This window comes from Sorex araneus, chromosome 7, assembly GCF_027595985.1.
Source record: "Sorex araneus isolate mSorAra2 chromosome 7, mSorAra2.pri, whole genome shotgun sequence".
In the NCBI taxonomy this organism is placed as follows: Eukaryota; Metazoa; Chordata; class Mammalia; order Eulipotyphla; family Soricidae; genus Sorex; species Sorex araneus.
In genome coordinates, this window is record NC_073308.1 from 67710877 (window position 1) to 67724997 (window position 14121).

At 44.9% G+C, this 14121-nt stretch overlaps 1 protein-coding gene across 7 annotated transcripts in view; it reads left to right on the forward strand.

Annotated features, from left to right (window-relative positions):
* INPP4B (inositol polyphosphate-4-phosphatase type II B) overlaps positions 1-14121 on the forward strand; it is a 709083-nt gene that overhangs the window by 613033 nt on the left and 81929 nt on the right. For all 7 annotated transcript variants that reach the window (XM_055144517.1, XM_055144520.1, XM_055144516.1 and 4 more), the window contains 3 exons: positions 10266-10438; positions 11716-11839; positions 13108-13225. In XM_055144517.1, coding sequence (XP_055000492.1) covers positions 10266-10438; positions 11716-11839; positions 13108-13225 — 415 coding nt within the window. The remainder of the gene's footprint in view (positions 1-10265; positions 10439-11715; positions 11840-13107; positions 13226-14121) is intronic.

A 14121-nucleotide genomic window follows, 5' to 3' on the forward strand; every position in this document is an offset into this window, starting at 1 on the left:
GAGAATCAGACAGGATTTTGTGCAAGGGATTAACCTGGTTGGACATAGTTCTTAATGCCTGTGTTGTTCTACCGAGATGCCTAGGCTGGTGGAAGGGTATAAACTAGTCGGGAAGCTCATGTGTCATCTAGGTTGGTTGTGGTGGCTTGGTCTACTGAGGCAGCCATGGAGGTGATGAAAAGTACTTGGGCTCTCTATTTTGAAGTCAATAACAATGGAGGTTTCTGAAGTTCAGAGGGGAAAGTGAGAGGAAATGAGGAGTCAGAGAATCGAAGGGTGGAATGGCCACATGCTGGAGGGGGAAGACTTGGTTGAAAAGACTATGAAGATTAAGCGATTATTTGGAACCATGGAAATATCAACATGGAGCTGACTATAAGAATTTATCTATTTCTCCTGAAATTCAGGAGACAGGTTCAGGCTAAACATATCACTGGAAACTCTTAACATATGGGTAGCACCAGAATTATATCAGTGAAGTATACAGTATTCAGAAAAAAAGATAAATAGATTACAACAGGGGTTTCTCAATGTTCCCGGGCTACAAAGAAGTAGAGGAATCAGCAACACATTTACATTTGGAATAACCAGTGAGTTTAAGAAATTAAAAAAAAAAGATTATGAAATCCTGAATGCCAAGATTAGAGTATTTCCAGGAAGGAACAAGCCTAATGCTGCTAAGAAGCAAATGAAATGAGGATTGACTTTGGATTCACTTTTGGATTTAGCCAGGTGAAGTTTACTGTGTGCACAAGTTTAGACCACACAATTTTTCCAATCCTCATCTACAAATTACAAATAGAGTGGAATTTGCCTTAAGCACAAATTAATAATGGTCATGTGTTTATAATTATACCTGCATATACAGATATATTTAGAAGATACTATATATAAACATGCATACACACATATACACAAATACACACACATACACACATATATAGTTCTCACATCCACTAAAAATAAAATCTAGGTAAACAGAAGGAAGGGGAGTGGTGATATTTGATGACATCGCCCATCTGATAACTTAAGCACATTATAATAGCTGAGTGGAATAGCTTGAGAAACGGTATTATTTGCATTATGCTTGGTTACCTGATACTTCCTCAACACTTATTAATAGAAGATAATGATATTAATATGAAGTGCTGTCAGAGTTTCCCACAGTGCACTTGGCCAACCAGTCGGATAGTGAGGGATGGAAGATGTAAAGCTACTTGAGCCCTGGGTGGCAGGAACCATCGGGGACATACCTGGTGTTCTCATCATCCTCCAGGGCTACACCTGGCTGTGATGGGGTCATGTGCTGTCAGGAATCCGGAAATAGCAACACATGCTAGTCCCTGTGCTATGTCCCTGAGCCCTAGAAATACCTTGTAAATGGTGTGTTATATTCCACTGGCCTTGAACTTGACTAGGAAACCAGCACCCTCACCTCTTTCTCTTCAGGCTAGAATTCAGTCTCCTCTTCCATCCTTGGGTGCCTGTACCATGACCACCTTCAATCAACCCAATATTCACTATTTCTCTCCTTGTTCTTAGGTGCTGGAGAAACTTTAAAAAGACAAGAGCTCTCTGATACAGCTCTGAGTATGACGCCAGCTTGTTCAGTGCCCCATGACTAATGTCACCTATTCTTAATGCGTACCATATTTGTAACCAGAATTCCCACATCGCGTTTGGTTTGGGTTTTGTTTGTTTATAATGGCAAATGACAAAACAAGTCCAACAAATGTGAGTGCGTGTCCTCCCCACCTAGCATAGCCTCTAATTCAAAACTTTCCTGCTACCATAAATAGCTTGTTTGATGAATGGATTTAGTTCCTGGAAACTGTCTGAGCAGAATTTACTCAAGGCTTTCAACTTGGTGCTACAAAATGAGAAGTTTAACCGGGATATCAGTTGATGCATTTCCTCTGCTATTTTCTCTGAGCCCAAGACTGGAAGTTTTATGACACTGTGTTCTCAGGCTGGCAGGATTTAAACAAACAAGGTTCCCTTGACATGAGAAAAGGTTGCCTTTGTTCTTCCCAGAGCAGCCTGTCTTGGGTTGAGCCTGACACTCATTTCTCATGTGACAGGAAGGAGCTAAGAGCAGGCACTCGGGTCACCTCATAGTTCAGCAGACCCTCTGATATTTCCCTTTACAAAGCATGCTTGCCACTTGTGTGGAATCCTTGGAACCTCTAAGAGTGCTCAGAGGTAGAGCAGAGAAAAAACAGCATTCCCCTGGGACCTCTCCCCAGGGTGACCAGGAATCTTGCTTCCATTTCACACCCATTATTTCTCGATCTAGGTCCTGCTGTCGCTGTTGGCTGTCTGCTCACACATCCCCTGCACCTTCCCAGATTTCCCCTCTCATCCTTACTTACCCCTTCTCCCTCCCTGCTTTTGTGCTTCCCGTCTACTTTTCCACTGGGTTTTTTCCGCCCTGGCTTCAAACTCAATTTGTACTTCTGCTCACTTCCGGCCTTCTGCAAGAATGTCATCGTAGCCCATTCCCTTATTACTGGCCCCTCTAAAGGCCTCGGTGAATTGACTTTTATGGAGGTCTGTTTAACAGACTTGGCATTGTTAAACCAAGTGCCTATCCCAGACTTTAGTCCTACAAATCTTTAGAGATGTTCCCTACCAAAAGACCTTACAGCCATACAGTTCCTGGTCTGCCCCAGAGGAACTTCTAAAAGTGTTTTAGAAGTGACGCTCCGTGAATGTGTGTAATCTTCTAACCAAAGATCAGCTTTCTCTCCCACATGTTTTGGCATTTTCTCGGCTTGTACAGCACACAGTCCTAACCCACCTTTATATTGTAGTTATGACCTTATTCCCTATACCTCCCCTTCTGGAGTTTGAGATTCCTAACGTATCGACCTTGAAGATAAATGTTAGTTTCACCCTCAGGACCCTTAGAAATAAGAGGTTCTATTTGTTTAATGACAGAGTGTATTTCTCCTGAGAGCAGTGAAAAATGGGGAGAGAATGGTTATGTAAGAAAGACAGGTTAACAGTTGTTACAATAAGAGAAAATTAAGATTAAATGTTTGATTTCTGCACCAAGGCCAAGAGATGGCTTATACCAGTGGTGAGAGCTGAGAAAAGTTTGGAGGAATTTCTAAGAGGTTGGGGAAGACATTTAACGTGAGTGCAAGAGGAATATATTTTCCAGCCCCCTGATTACTCATATGTGGTCTGATTAACCTGAGCTTCTGTGCTTCATGTCCCTAGAATAGGTCAAATATCTGGAGACCACCTATGATCGAGTGTCTAAGCTCGGAGACCACAGCTACCACTTGTATTATATAGTCATGAATGATTTTAGCTCTGATAAATTTGGAAAAGAAGCCTTGTCGTTGATTAAGCCCTCCAAGTTATAAAGTTCACATTGTAAAATGGTACCGGGGGGGTGAGGCATTCACTCAGGGAGGGAGCCAGAGCCAGGCCATTGTCGGACATAGGCCATCAAGGGCAGCCAGGGTGTTGGACCAGGAGCATCGTTAACTCACACTCCCAGGTACCCCAGTGTCCCCAAACTCACTGCCATTTCTATGCTCCCTGCGGTTTTGCCACCATGTACAAGCCCTGTTGGATGTGGCTTTGGTCTTTGTTTTCCTTCCAGCCTTGAGGATTTTTGTCACCCGTCCTTAAAAACTTCTAATTGCTTGTCTTCACAGTTCATCGTCCTTGTGACTCAGGTGAGGCCTAAGAGTAGGGCTCATTTCTCCTTTCATCTCTTGTGCCCATGAAATTTAATGGGCAGGGAAACTTCTAGGTTTCCTTCTTTTTCCCTATGTCTGAAGAGTTGTGATAACAGAAATTACAATAGCTGCAAGCTCTTCTGCAGTTAATTATTTCCAATGAGCAGAGACAACCAAGCACCTGAGGAGAAAATGGCTCTGCTACCGGGCAGAGAGCTTTATGCTCTGCCGCAGCTGGTTGCTGCTTGGCTCTTTGATGTTTCTCCTGAGTCACATAAGAGGCATTGAACCCAGAGGACGCGAACATCCTGTCCGGGAAATAGATGGCGTGTGGAGGCGGTGGGCGGGGACCCACTTTGCCCCTCTGAACCCCTCAGTCACCTCCTCTCCAATACACCAGAGACTCCAGCAAGGCGCTGGGAAATGGGTTCCCCTTGGAACGCTCCCAACACACTCCTCAGAGCTCAGGAAAATCCCGACTAAGCCTCGAGCATTTTCTGGTTTCCTGAGGAAAGATTCTGCTGTTTGGTCTCAGGGTTAAGGAGTTTCAGCAAGTTTTTATAGAGACACTCAGCCGTTCTTTTCACGGTCGCTTCTGCGTGGGAAGAAACCCGTGGGATAGAAGTGACAACCATACGGGCACTTAAATTCTTGCTTAGGACCAGCTGGCTCCCCGGAAGAGGTGGCGGTGTGGAGCCTGTTCTACAGGGAACCTGTAGTGACAGACACAGCGTTGCTGGGGAAATGATACACCGTGTGTGGCCCAGGTGTTGTGTTGCTGGTGGTGGCGAGAGTGGACAGCTGTGCATAGAATATCTCAGCCCGGGGGGAAGCATGCATTCATTGATTTCCTTTTTCTCTTTATCTTTTTCGATATGCCAAAAACAGTAGCGACAAGCCTCACAATGGAGACTTTACTGGTGCCCGCTCGAGCAAATCGATGACCAATGGGATGACAGTGCTACAGTGCTATAGTGCTTTATCTTTTTAGGCCACACCCAGCAGGGCTCAGGGCTTACTCCTGGCTCAGTGCTCAGGGATCACTCCTGACAGGGCTCAGGGGGTCCAGAGGCTGTGGCTGGGATTGGCTGTGTGCCAGGCAAGCACCTTACCCGCTGGACTCTCTCTCCACCCCGTGTCTTTACTTGAGTGAATAATGGAGCCTGACCAGCATCTTCATGAAGACAAGGCGGTCGGGAATGTTACGAACTAGGGACCAGAGGGCAAGGGCTGAGGCTGCGCATGACAGACAGTCAAGATCGGAAGCACTTCTCTTTTCCCGGAACAGTTTTAAAGGCAAAACTAAAGTCTTGCTGCTGCTTTGTGAGAGGGATTTGAAATGCTCGCTGGAGCCCTGGCTGTTTGTGCAGGGAGTCCGCCCTTTCTGTGGCCTGTGTACCCTGTTGTGTTTAGTACAGAACCTGCAATTTGCCGTAAGTCGGTGTTAACAGGAAACAAAACCTGGGGTCATTGCAATTTGCATTTGCCAGTACAGTTCTCCTGTATGGGCCAAATTCTACCTTAAAACAATTTAAATCATTTTTCGAGAAAAATAAACTCATTTTTAACTTTCCCCTTTATGCTTAACCACCAAAAAAATCCGTTTTTGAAGCTTTTCTACCATAGTCATAAGTTTATCATTTTCTCACCCATAAGTAATGTTCTGTCTCTGATCATTTCCTTAAATTACACACACACACACACACACGTGTGTGAGCTCCTGGTGAGCTCAGGGCATCATATGGGTGCAGAGGGTTGAACCCAGCTTGGCTGTGTGCAAGGCAAATACCCTAGCCCCTGTACTATTGCCCCATATCCCAGATTTTCCTTAAATTTAAGCTTTAGTATATTTAGTTTAGTATATGTTATTCTAGTCAGCGGACAAGCTGGACTATTGATAGTATCAGGTAAGTATCCAACTATGCACCAATGTCTAAAACATTTTTAATTTTGTCCCTGTATTTTCCACTTTTATTTTTGTTAGAGAACAAGATTCCACTTTTATATTATCCATAACAATTCATGATTAAGAATACATAAGTTAAATTAGTGTGAGAGTAGGTTTAAGAGTAGAAATTTATCCTGAATAAGTAAAGAAATTTGTAAAGTTTCTTTTTTAAAGACCTTCAGGAAAAACCAAGAGCTAGATTTAATTTGAACTGCCACTTAGTATCATTCAAGAGGGAAAAGTGGACACTTAAGGTAATTTTCCATTTTCTAACTAGAAAGAACATATCCCAATCGTGACCGAGTTATTGGCCACTTGACACAACATATTCTGGTGCAGGACGTCTAGACAGTGGCGTATGCCTGTTGGGAACTACGCAAATGCATGAAAGGTAGAAACCCTTTTCCTGCCTACAGTGAATGCTAAAGAACTTAGTGGAGCCCGAGAGAGCAGCGCCACCTACTGAACACAAATTTTATTTACTTTTTATTTTTTTAGGTTTGAGAATCACCTCTTCAGAGCGAACAGGATACATTTACAACCCGTTTTCTCTCAAACTTTGCATCTGAATCGGTTTATTGAAATATTTGTTTTAATAGTATGTGTATATAAGCCTAGATAGTCACATAGAGGGAAAAAATTAAGAGAGAGAAAGACAATTCGGGAAATAAAGGCAAAGAATTTATGAGAAAAAAATAAGAATATAGAGGATTCCTTCCTGGTGTATATTGATGTGTTTTTAATTCTGAAAATAAGTTTCACGTATCTCCATTTGAACTTGACGTGTGCTAATGACCTAAAGGTCAAGATCTGGGTAGGAGAGATTGTCCGGGGAAAAAGGTGTTTACTGTGTGAGCTGCGGAGTCTGCATCCATCCCGAGCACTGCACGGGGCCCCCTGAGCTCCTCCGGGATTGATCCTGATCAGAGTGCCAGAAGTAATCTCTGAGAGACACCTGAGATGGCCCCAACACAAATAGACCAAAAACCAAGTGAAAATCAGGAGTGAACCTGTGCTTCACTCATGTTCCCACTTAGGCTCCCTCAAGCGAGTCGCTTATTAAAGTATCACAGACTCAGTAGTTCTTCCTTGTGTCTTTCCCCTCTAGTATATTTTCATTCCTGCCATAACACCTAGTTTTATTACAATGTTTATTGTATGTAATATATTTTGCATTAAAATATCCCTTAACCACTTATGTAGAGTATTAACTGTATCACTGTATCACTGTCATCCCATTGCTCATCGATTTGCTCGATCAGGCACCAGTAACGTCTCATTCGTCCCTGTCGCATTCAGGGTTAGGGGAATGAGGCCATTATTGTTACTGTTTTTGGCATACCGGATATACCACCAGTAGCTTGCCATACTCTGCCCTGCGAGATTCTGCATCACTCTCTTCTGGGAGCTTTGTTTTATAGTCTCTGGATCTTGGGCGTTGATGAGATTACATGGCCCCCGGGGGCGGTTTGTGGGTGTGGCTGCCAAGCTACTGCAAAACGGGGGACCTGGGTGGAGGAGGCCCATTCCGGATCTGAGCAGGCTTGGAGATCTCAGCTTCGGGTCCCGCATACCTGGGTTCCTCTACCAATTCCTTCATAGGTGAGGTTGGTCTGAGCACCTGGAGAGTGGCTTTGAGCAGGGCTGTGGCTGGGTTCTGGAGGTTTTTGGCTGTCGGGGCTCTGCTTGGGGCAGGGAGGGAAACTCAACCTGCCCCCCACTGGGCCCCCAGCAAAGACAGCCTGCTGCAGGGGTAGGAGTTGGTGATGGAATACTGAATTCCTGAAGGGTTGGTGATGGAATACTGAATTCCTGGTGGGGTTGGTGATTGAATACTGAATTCCAGCTGCCAACTCTCCCAGCTTGGATTTCTCCAAAGTCCAAGTTACAAGTTTTCCAACTGCTTTCTTTCTCCCTTTGCCAATGAAAGGGCCTAGAAGGAAAGCACCTGGGAGTCAGGGATGACTGACTTGTGTTTCCTTCACGTGGCATGTCCTAGGCTTGCAACAGACTGTCAGCACTCAATCTTACTCAGAGAATGGGAGCGAGGAAGAGGGGAAGAAAGAAGGGGAAGTAAGAGAAAAGAAGGATGGGGAGGGGTGGTAAAAAGGAAGAGGAGAGGAAGAGGAAGGAAAGGGAGGAGGAAAGAAATGGAGGGGATGGAAGGAAGGGAAGGGGACAGGAGAGGAGGGAGGGGAGAGTATTAACAAGAGCACATTTTTAAAATTAAGCTTTGCTCATTCATTTTCCCGTCAACCATTTTAGTTCAATCCATCGAGTCTGTTACAACACAAAATAAGATAAATAAGCGATGGCCAACGTAGTACACTAGTGATTAAGAATCTCCTTATCATTCCTGATAACTTTTCCAAGGTCACAACTGATTATTGAGTGTTCACAGCACTTGCCGTAAAGAAAATAAACTTTGGTTCTGGGAAGGTCATACCATTGCAGATTCTAACTCATAATTAATTTTCAGCATATACTTCTATTAGATCCTATTTGTCATGCTACTATATATTTATTTATTAGCAGATTGACACACAGTCCAGAACTTCCTGTCTTTGAGATTTGACAGAGTTTTTATGTCCAAATAAATCGAGATATAATCAAGCCTATTTCTCTATCAGATGCCACAGTGATATCACTGAAACATGTTAGAAATGCAGGCCTGCCCATAGCACAGATGGTTTCAAGTCTGTGGGCTGATTTGGAGAAAACCTATTCAAATTCCAAATATTGTTGGTTTGTTTTCTTATATTAGTCTATATCTTTTAAAACAGCTTTTATTTTTTTTGTGTGTGTGTTCTGTGTATTGGAGCTTGACTATTTGATTAAAATCTAGTGAGATTCACCTCTGTATTGCAGCATTAAGCTCAGTTCCGAGAGTCTGTATAAAACACAAGCCTTTGCCCTTAGGGAGTTGCCAATCTCCAGAGAAAATAGCACCTAGTAAGGGTAAGGCGCTGCGGGTGAAGAAACAAAGAGTAGGGGCTGGAGTGATAGCACAGCTAGTAGGGCTTGCAGGCAGCCGACCCGGGTTCGATTCCCAGCATCCCATATGGTCTCCTGAGCATCGCCAGAGGTAGTTCCTGAGTGCAGAGCCAGGAGTGACCCCTGTGCATTGCAGGGTGTGACCCAAAAAGAAAAAAAAAATGAAAAAGAAAGAACAGAAACAAAGAGGAAAGAAGGAAGCCACCTCCAGTTGCGGTGGCTAGGAGCAATGGGGACAGTGGAGCGAAAGGTAGTCTCCAGGTAGAAAATCGGAATTGATCCCTTGGAGGAAATGAAGTATGCCAAAATATAAGCCGGGGCAGGAGCTTCAGGGTTAGACCTAGGTATGTTAGACAGAGATATGGGCGGGCCGGGTTGGGGAAATCCAAGCTCAGTTTACCGAGGGCAAGACTGCAAGTGAGAACTTCTGAGTGATGGTGTCGAAGCTCCAGGCAGAGGCCTGACAGGGGAGGGATCCCTTGCATTTGCGATCCCCTGCATTTGGGACCCCCTGCATTTGGGACCCCTGCATTTGGGACCCCTGCATTTGGGATCCCAAACTGCATTTTAAATGTTTTCATATGTTTCCTGGCTTTGGCACTGGGGAAGTCAGAGAGTGAGTGGTGGGCGGGTGCACCTGGCTGGAAGCGCCCTCTGAGAAGGGATGTGAGCCAGGGTTTGACTGGGGGAAGGGGGGAGATGAAGTAGGGAGCAAGACATGACATGATCTAAGGAAAGGAACCAACCGTCAGTAAATAATGACGGGAGAGCACAGGGCATGGGGATTGGCAGCTAGCAGAGCAGTAGAACTGATGGCAGGACCCGTCCGCGGGAAGCCGGTAGGACAGGATCGTAGAAAGTTCTATTTCCATCATGGCAGAGTTGCCGGCGCCATGTCTGAAGACACGGGCAATGCCCAGATGAGGGGACAGGGAAGAGAGGGGCACCCTCTGCCTCTCCAGACGCACTCAGCCTTCACAGCAGGGCCCGGGGGCTGCTGAGCAGAAACCGTTACAGAACAGTAGGAAGCTTCGGGACCCTGGGACAGGGGTGGAGGGGCACGGGCATTGGGGGAGGTTGGTGTGGAGCTGGAACAGTTTACGCGTCAAGTCCCACCACTGATAGTATTGCATATTGCAGTGCCTATAAAAACATTGCTAATGAAAGAATTTTTTTTTCTTTGTGGGACTTCCTGTGTACTTTATTGTACTTTCCTGCTTATTCTTTGAACTCTGGGAGACCCTTTAGCTGTGGAAGTCTTCCGAGTCTGATTTCATCAATAAGACTTGAATGTTTACTGGAGAAATGTGAAAAACATGGCGGAATGAGGAAAAATAAAAAGCAGAAGAAAGATCTCAGGGAGAGACCCTCAAATGTAATTGTTTTGAATTCTTTATAACTATAAATACTGTAGCACTGCACTGTTTTCCCGTTGTTCATCGATTTGCTCGAGCGGGCGTCACTAACGTCTCCATTGTGAGACTTGTTGTTACTGTTTTTGGCATATTGAACACACCACAAGGAGCATAGATACATAGTTGATATGAATAACAGGAAGTTGGTTCTGTCCCCGTGACCCCCTCTCTCTCCTCGGCTCGCTCTCCTGACTCCCTCCTCCTTCCCCGCAGAGGACTGGTACGAGCAGCTGTACCCGCTTACCCTGACCCTGAAGGACAGCATGGCGGAGGTGGTGAACAGAGCCAAGCAGTCGCTGACGTTCGTGCTCCTGCAGGAGCTCGCCTACAGCCTGCCCCAGTGCCTCATGCTCACCCTGAGGAGAGACATCGTCTTCAGCCAGGCAGTAGGTGCCCGCGCCGTGCGTGCCCTCCTGGGATGGGGGGGGGGGCTCTCTCGCTGGCTGCTCTATCTCTGAGGGAGCCCTGTCCTTACTCCTGGCACCCACTTCTCTCCAACACATGGCCAGCGGGAGCCAGTTGTTTCATTAAAGCTGTTTCCTGTGCGACCTTAGACATGTATGTCTGCAAAGAGGTGCCCCCTCTCCGAGCGTGTGTTGAGCTGCACGGGGCAGAGAATCTGGGAGGACAGGGTCTCCCCATCCTGTCCCTCGATACTCTGGGCTCCCGGTAGAAGGAAGGAGGTGTCTGCTTTGCAATGCAGGCGACAAGTTGGTCAGGCGCCTGGGATGTTTGCACCCTTCTTAATCTGACTCATTCATGAACCCCAGAACAAGTCCTCAGGACAGTTTCTTGCCATGTGCTTTAATTAGAGAATCAAGTTCCTGAGACAGAAAGCTGCCTGGAATGTTTGGCAGGACCTTCTCCTACGCCTGCACCCGAGACTGACTGCCGTCATAGAACTGGGAGGCGGGAGGGGTGGGAGTCTTCCCCTCTCCCCTCCTCTCTCCATCCCAGACACATGAAGTGGGAGAAAGTCCGCCATTTGCAACGGTTTATGCATGAAGGGATATTTGATCAGATTGTCCCTGGCCCCAAAGGATGCCACGGATCAAGGTTGCCAATGGCGCTGTAGCAGATGGAGTTAGTCAGGCACACGTACACGTTTCTCTAGGTGTCCTTTCATGGAAATGGGGACTGTTTCTCCTCTTTTCCACATATAAAAAATTAACAATGGGGACTGGAGAGAAAGGGCATTGGGAAAGGCGCTTGCCTGGCACTCGGCCAATCTGGGTGCAATCCCCAGCACCCATATGGTCCCCTGAGCCCGCCAGGAGTGGTCCCTGAGCATAGAACCAGGAGGAATCCCGAGCACAGACGGGTGTGGCCTCCAAACACAGGACATTAATTAATAATCAAGGAGTTCAGAGCGCTAAAAGGTTGTTTATGGCCTGACTGTTAGAGTGCAGAGGGGACTTGGTGACAGCCCGTTGACCCAAGGCCCTGCTTTCTCCTTTCTAGTCCTGTCTTCCCTGGGCCCTTTCGCATATTCACCAGATCAAGCACTTTCAGCTCAGTTTTTCTTTTTGAATACTCTATAAAAGTTAGGTTTTGTTACAATTTCTTGAAAACGTTAAATTAAATCTTTGAGGCCTCAAAATTCTTAAGATATGTAAAAGTAAAACCAGCAAATACTGATTCTAGCGACTATTTTTTTTTTCAGCTTGCTGGATTGGTTTGTGGTTTTATCATCAAATTACACACAAGTTTGCATGACCCCAGCTTCCTCCAGCAGCTTTACACAGTGGGACTGCTAGTGCAGTATGAAGGTCTGCTGAGCACTTACAGTGAGTACTCACTCCTTTGGTTCACGTTCAAGTCATATTCACGCTAATGGGAAGAGTTGCCCAGAGATTGTTCTAGCTGAATATCAATTTGAATTCAATCTGTACTGCATCCACACTGCAGAATTAATGTCACTCTTAATTCTTTGCATTTACTCACCTGCAACTGTGCTCCTGCCCCATTATGTTTTGGAAATAGAATTATAGATTACTTCATAGCGGAGTCCTGAGCAAGCCATATGGCTTCTCTTTTTTCCAATATAAAGGCTTGTTGCCAACATGATTTTAATGGCTGGATTTTTAGTCCCAGTTCTCTGGTGTCTAGAACTTGATTATGTAGCTCACAGCCTGAATGGTGATTGTGTACTTGAAATGTGATTAGTCGAAATCAATATGTACGAGGCATGCACACCAGGCCTAGTACAAATTTCAATGACCAGTAGCAAAAGTTTACTATTCAGAATCTATCACATGATCTTTTAGGTATATTGGGTCACAGGAAAAATGTCTTATGAAAAAGTTTTCCTTTAAAAGTTTACTCCTAAAAATACGCTTGCCATGGAACTAGAGGGATATTGCAATTCTCTGATCATGTGCTTCGCTGTGGCCTGGAGACCCAAGTCCTCTCCGTCCCCAGGATACTGGATTCTGGGTGGTTCCTAGCACTGCCTAGAGCAGCTGCTAAGCTCTAAGCCAATTGCGGTCCCTAATGCACAGCCTACCCCCCAATCTCCACCCCCCACCCCCATCCCCCCAAAAGAACACAATCCAAAGGAAATTTCAGAGTATATGTGAGTCACATTAAACGTTTTGGATGGAGCTGACCTGGAGCCTCACTTCATTACTTTCCCACACTCATACACGGAGGCTGTGCGTACCAGTGAGTTGAGAAAGGAAGCTACCAGAAGCCTGGGTCAGGGACCATCCATGGAACCACCTTTTCTGTTCCTAGGGATCAAAGGTCTGGTCTGCCAATGGAAGGAGATCTGTGTGGGGCTTCTCCGAAGGGAGTGACAAGCCCACTGCCCCCTAGCCAATGCACACACACCGCTTTAGCCCCCCAAAGGGACAGGAACTGCTAAAATCATTGCCCTGGCCCTAGTTTCAATGAGGAAGAAAACCACCTACCACCAAGAACCCCATGATGAGATTCACCGCCTTCAGAAACAAATTCACTGAACACTCGAGCACATTCCAGCTCAAGTGTGTCATACCAGGTGACATTTTCTTCAAAGAGTGAAGGTGTAATGATACTCCTTCCCCTTGTCTAGGTGATGAAATAGGAATGCTAGAAGACATGGCTGTTGGCATTTCTGACTTGAGGAAAGTCACATTTAAAATAATCGAAGCCCAGTCCAATGATGTCTTACCCATGGTAACGGGAAGGCGGTAAGTAGAATTCCCAAGGAGCAAGCCTGGTTGGTTCTTTGACAAAGGAGTCAGGAAGAATGAAGGTTTGACTTAGAGTTTTTTTTTTTTTTAAGTTTTCTTTGTCTTTTTGCTGAGAAATTAATGCTGTTGACAAGGCAGAGGAAGATCTTAAAAAACTCCCAGAACTTTTAATGTTTGTAAAGTATAATGCTGTAGTTTGTTGAGTGCTGCCGGGCACCCCCTGACCTCATGAAATGTGAGGGATTCAAAATGAGGAATTCAAAATAATTGTGAGCATAAGCACATTTCTCTCTTTACTACTCTGTCATCAAAAGCTCTGGATGTTTTCACTTTTTGCCAGAATCATTTGGTTAATAGCACCATAATTCTTGAGATGACTTTATTTTAAAATCTGTTCAAAGCAGCTTTTTAGAAAAGATATATTCCTAAGGCAAGGGCATAGAACAGCATTTTTTTCCCTTAATTATTTTTGACAACTTACTCTCAGACTGAAATTTCCAAGAATGGTTTTAAATATATAGCTTCGAAGGTCAGTCTATATTGGGCACGGTATCAAAATCATTTAGAAAAAGATGGTGCGTAGAATAGATCTCCAGCTGAAAAATTATATCCTGTGCTAAATTATTTTTATCAGAAGGCCAGCAAATTTGAATCATTCAGCACCGCCACTCTTAGAATGCTGCATTTGGAATATTTGGAATTTGTATTCCTTTCAGATTACAATGAAGACAATGTATGAATGTATCTTTTCATGCTAGAGAGAAGTGCAGAAGAGATTAAACATAGAAGTTCAAATCAACTTTGTTTTTATGTTTACAGTAAGCATAAGAGAATTGTTTCTAATATTGAATGAAGGATATCCAGAGAGCCATGGTTGAAAGCAAGGGGGTTGT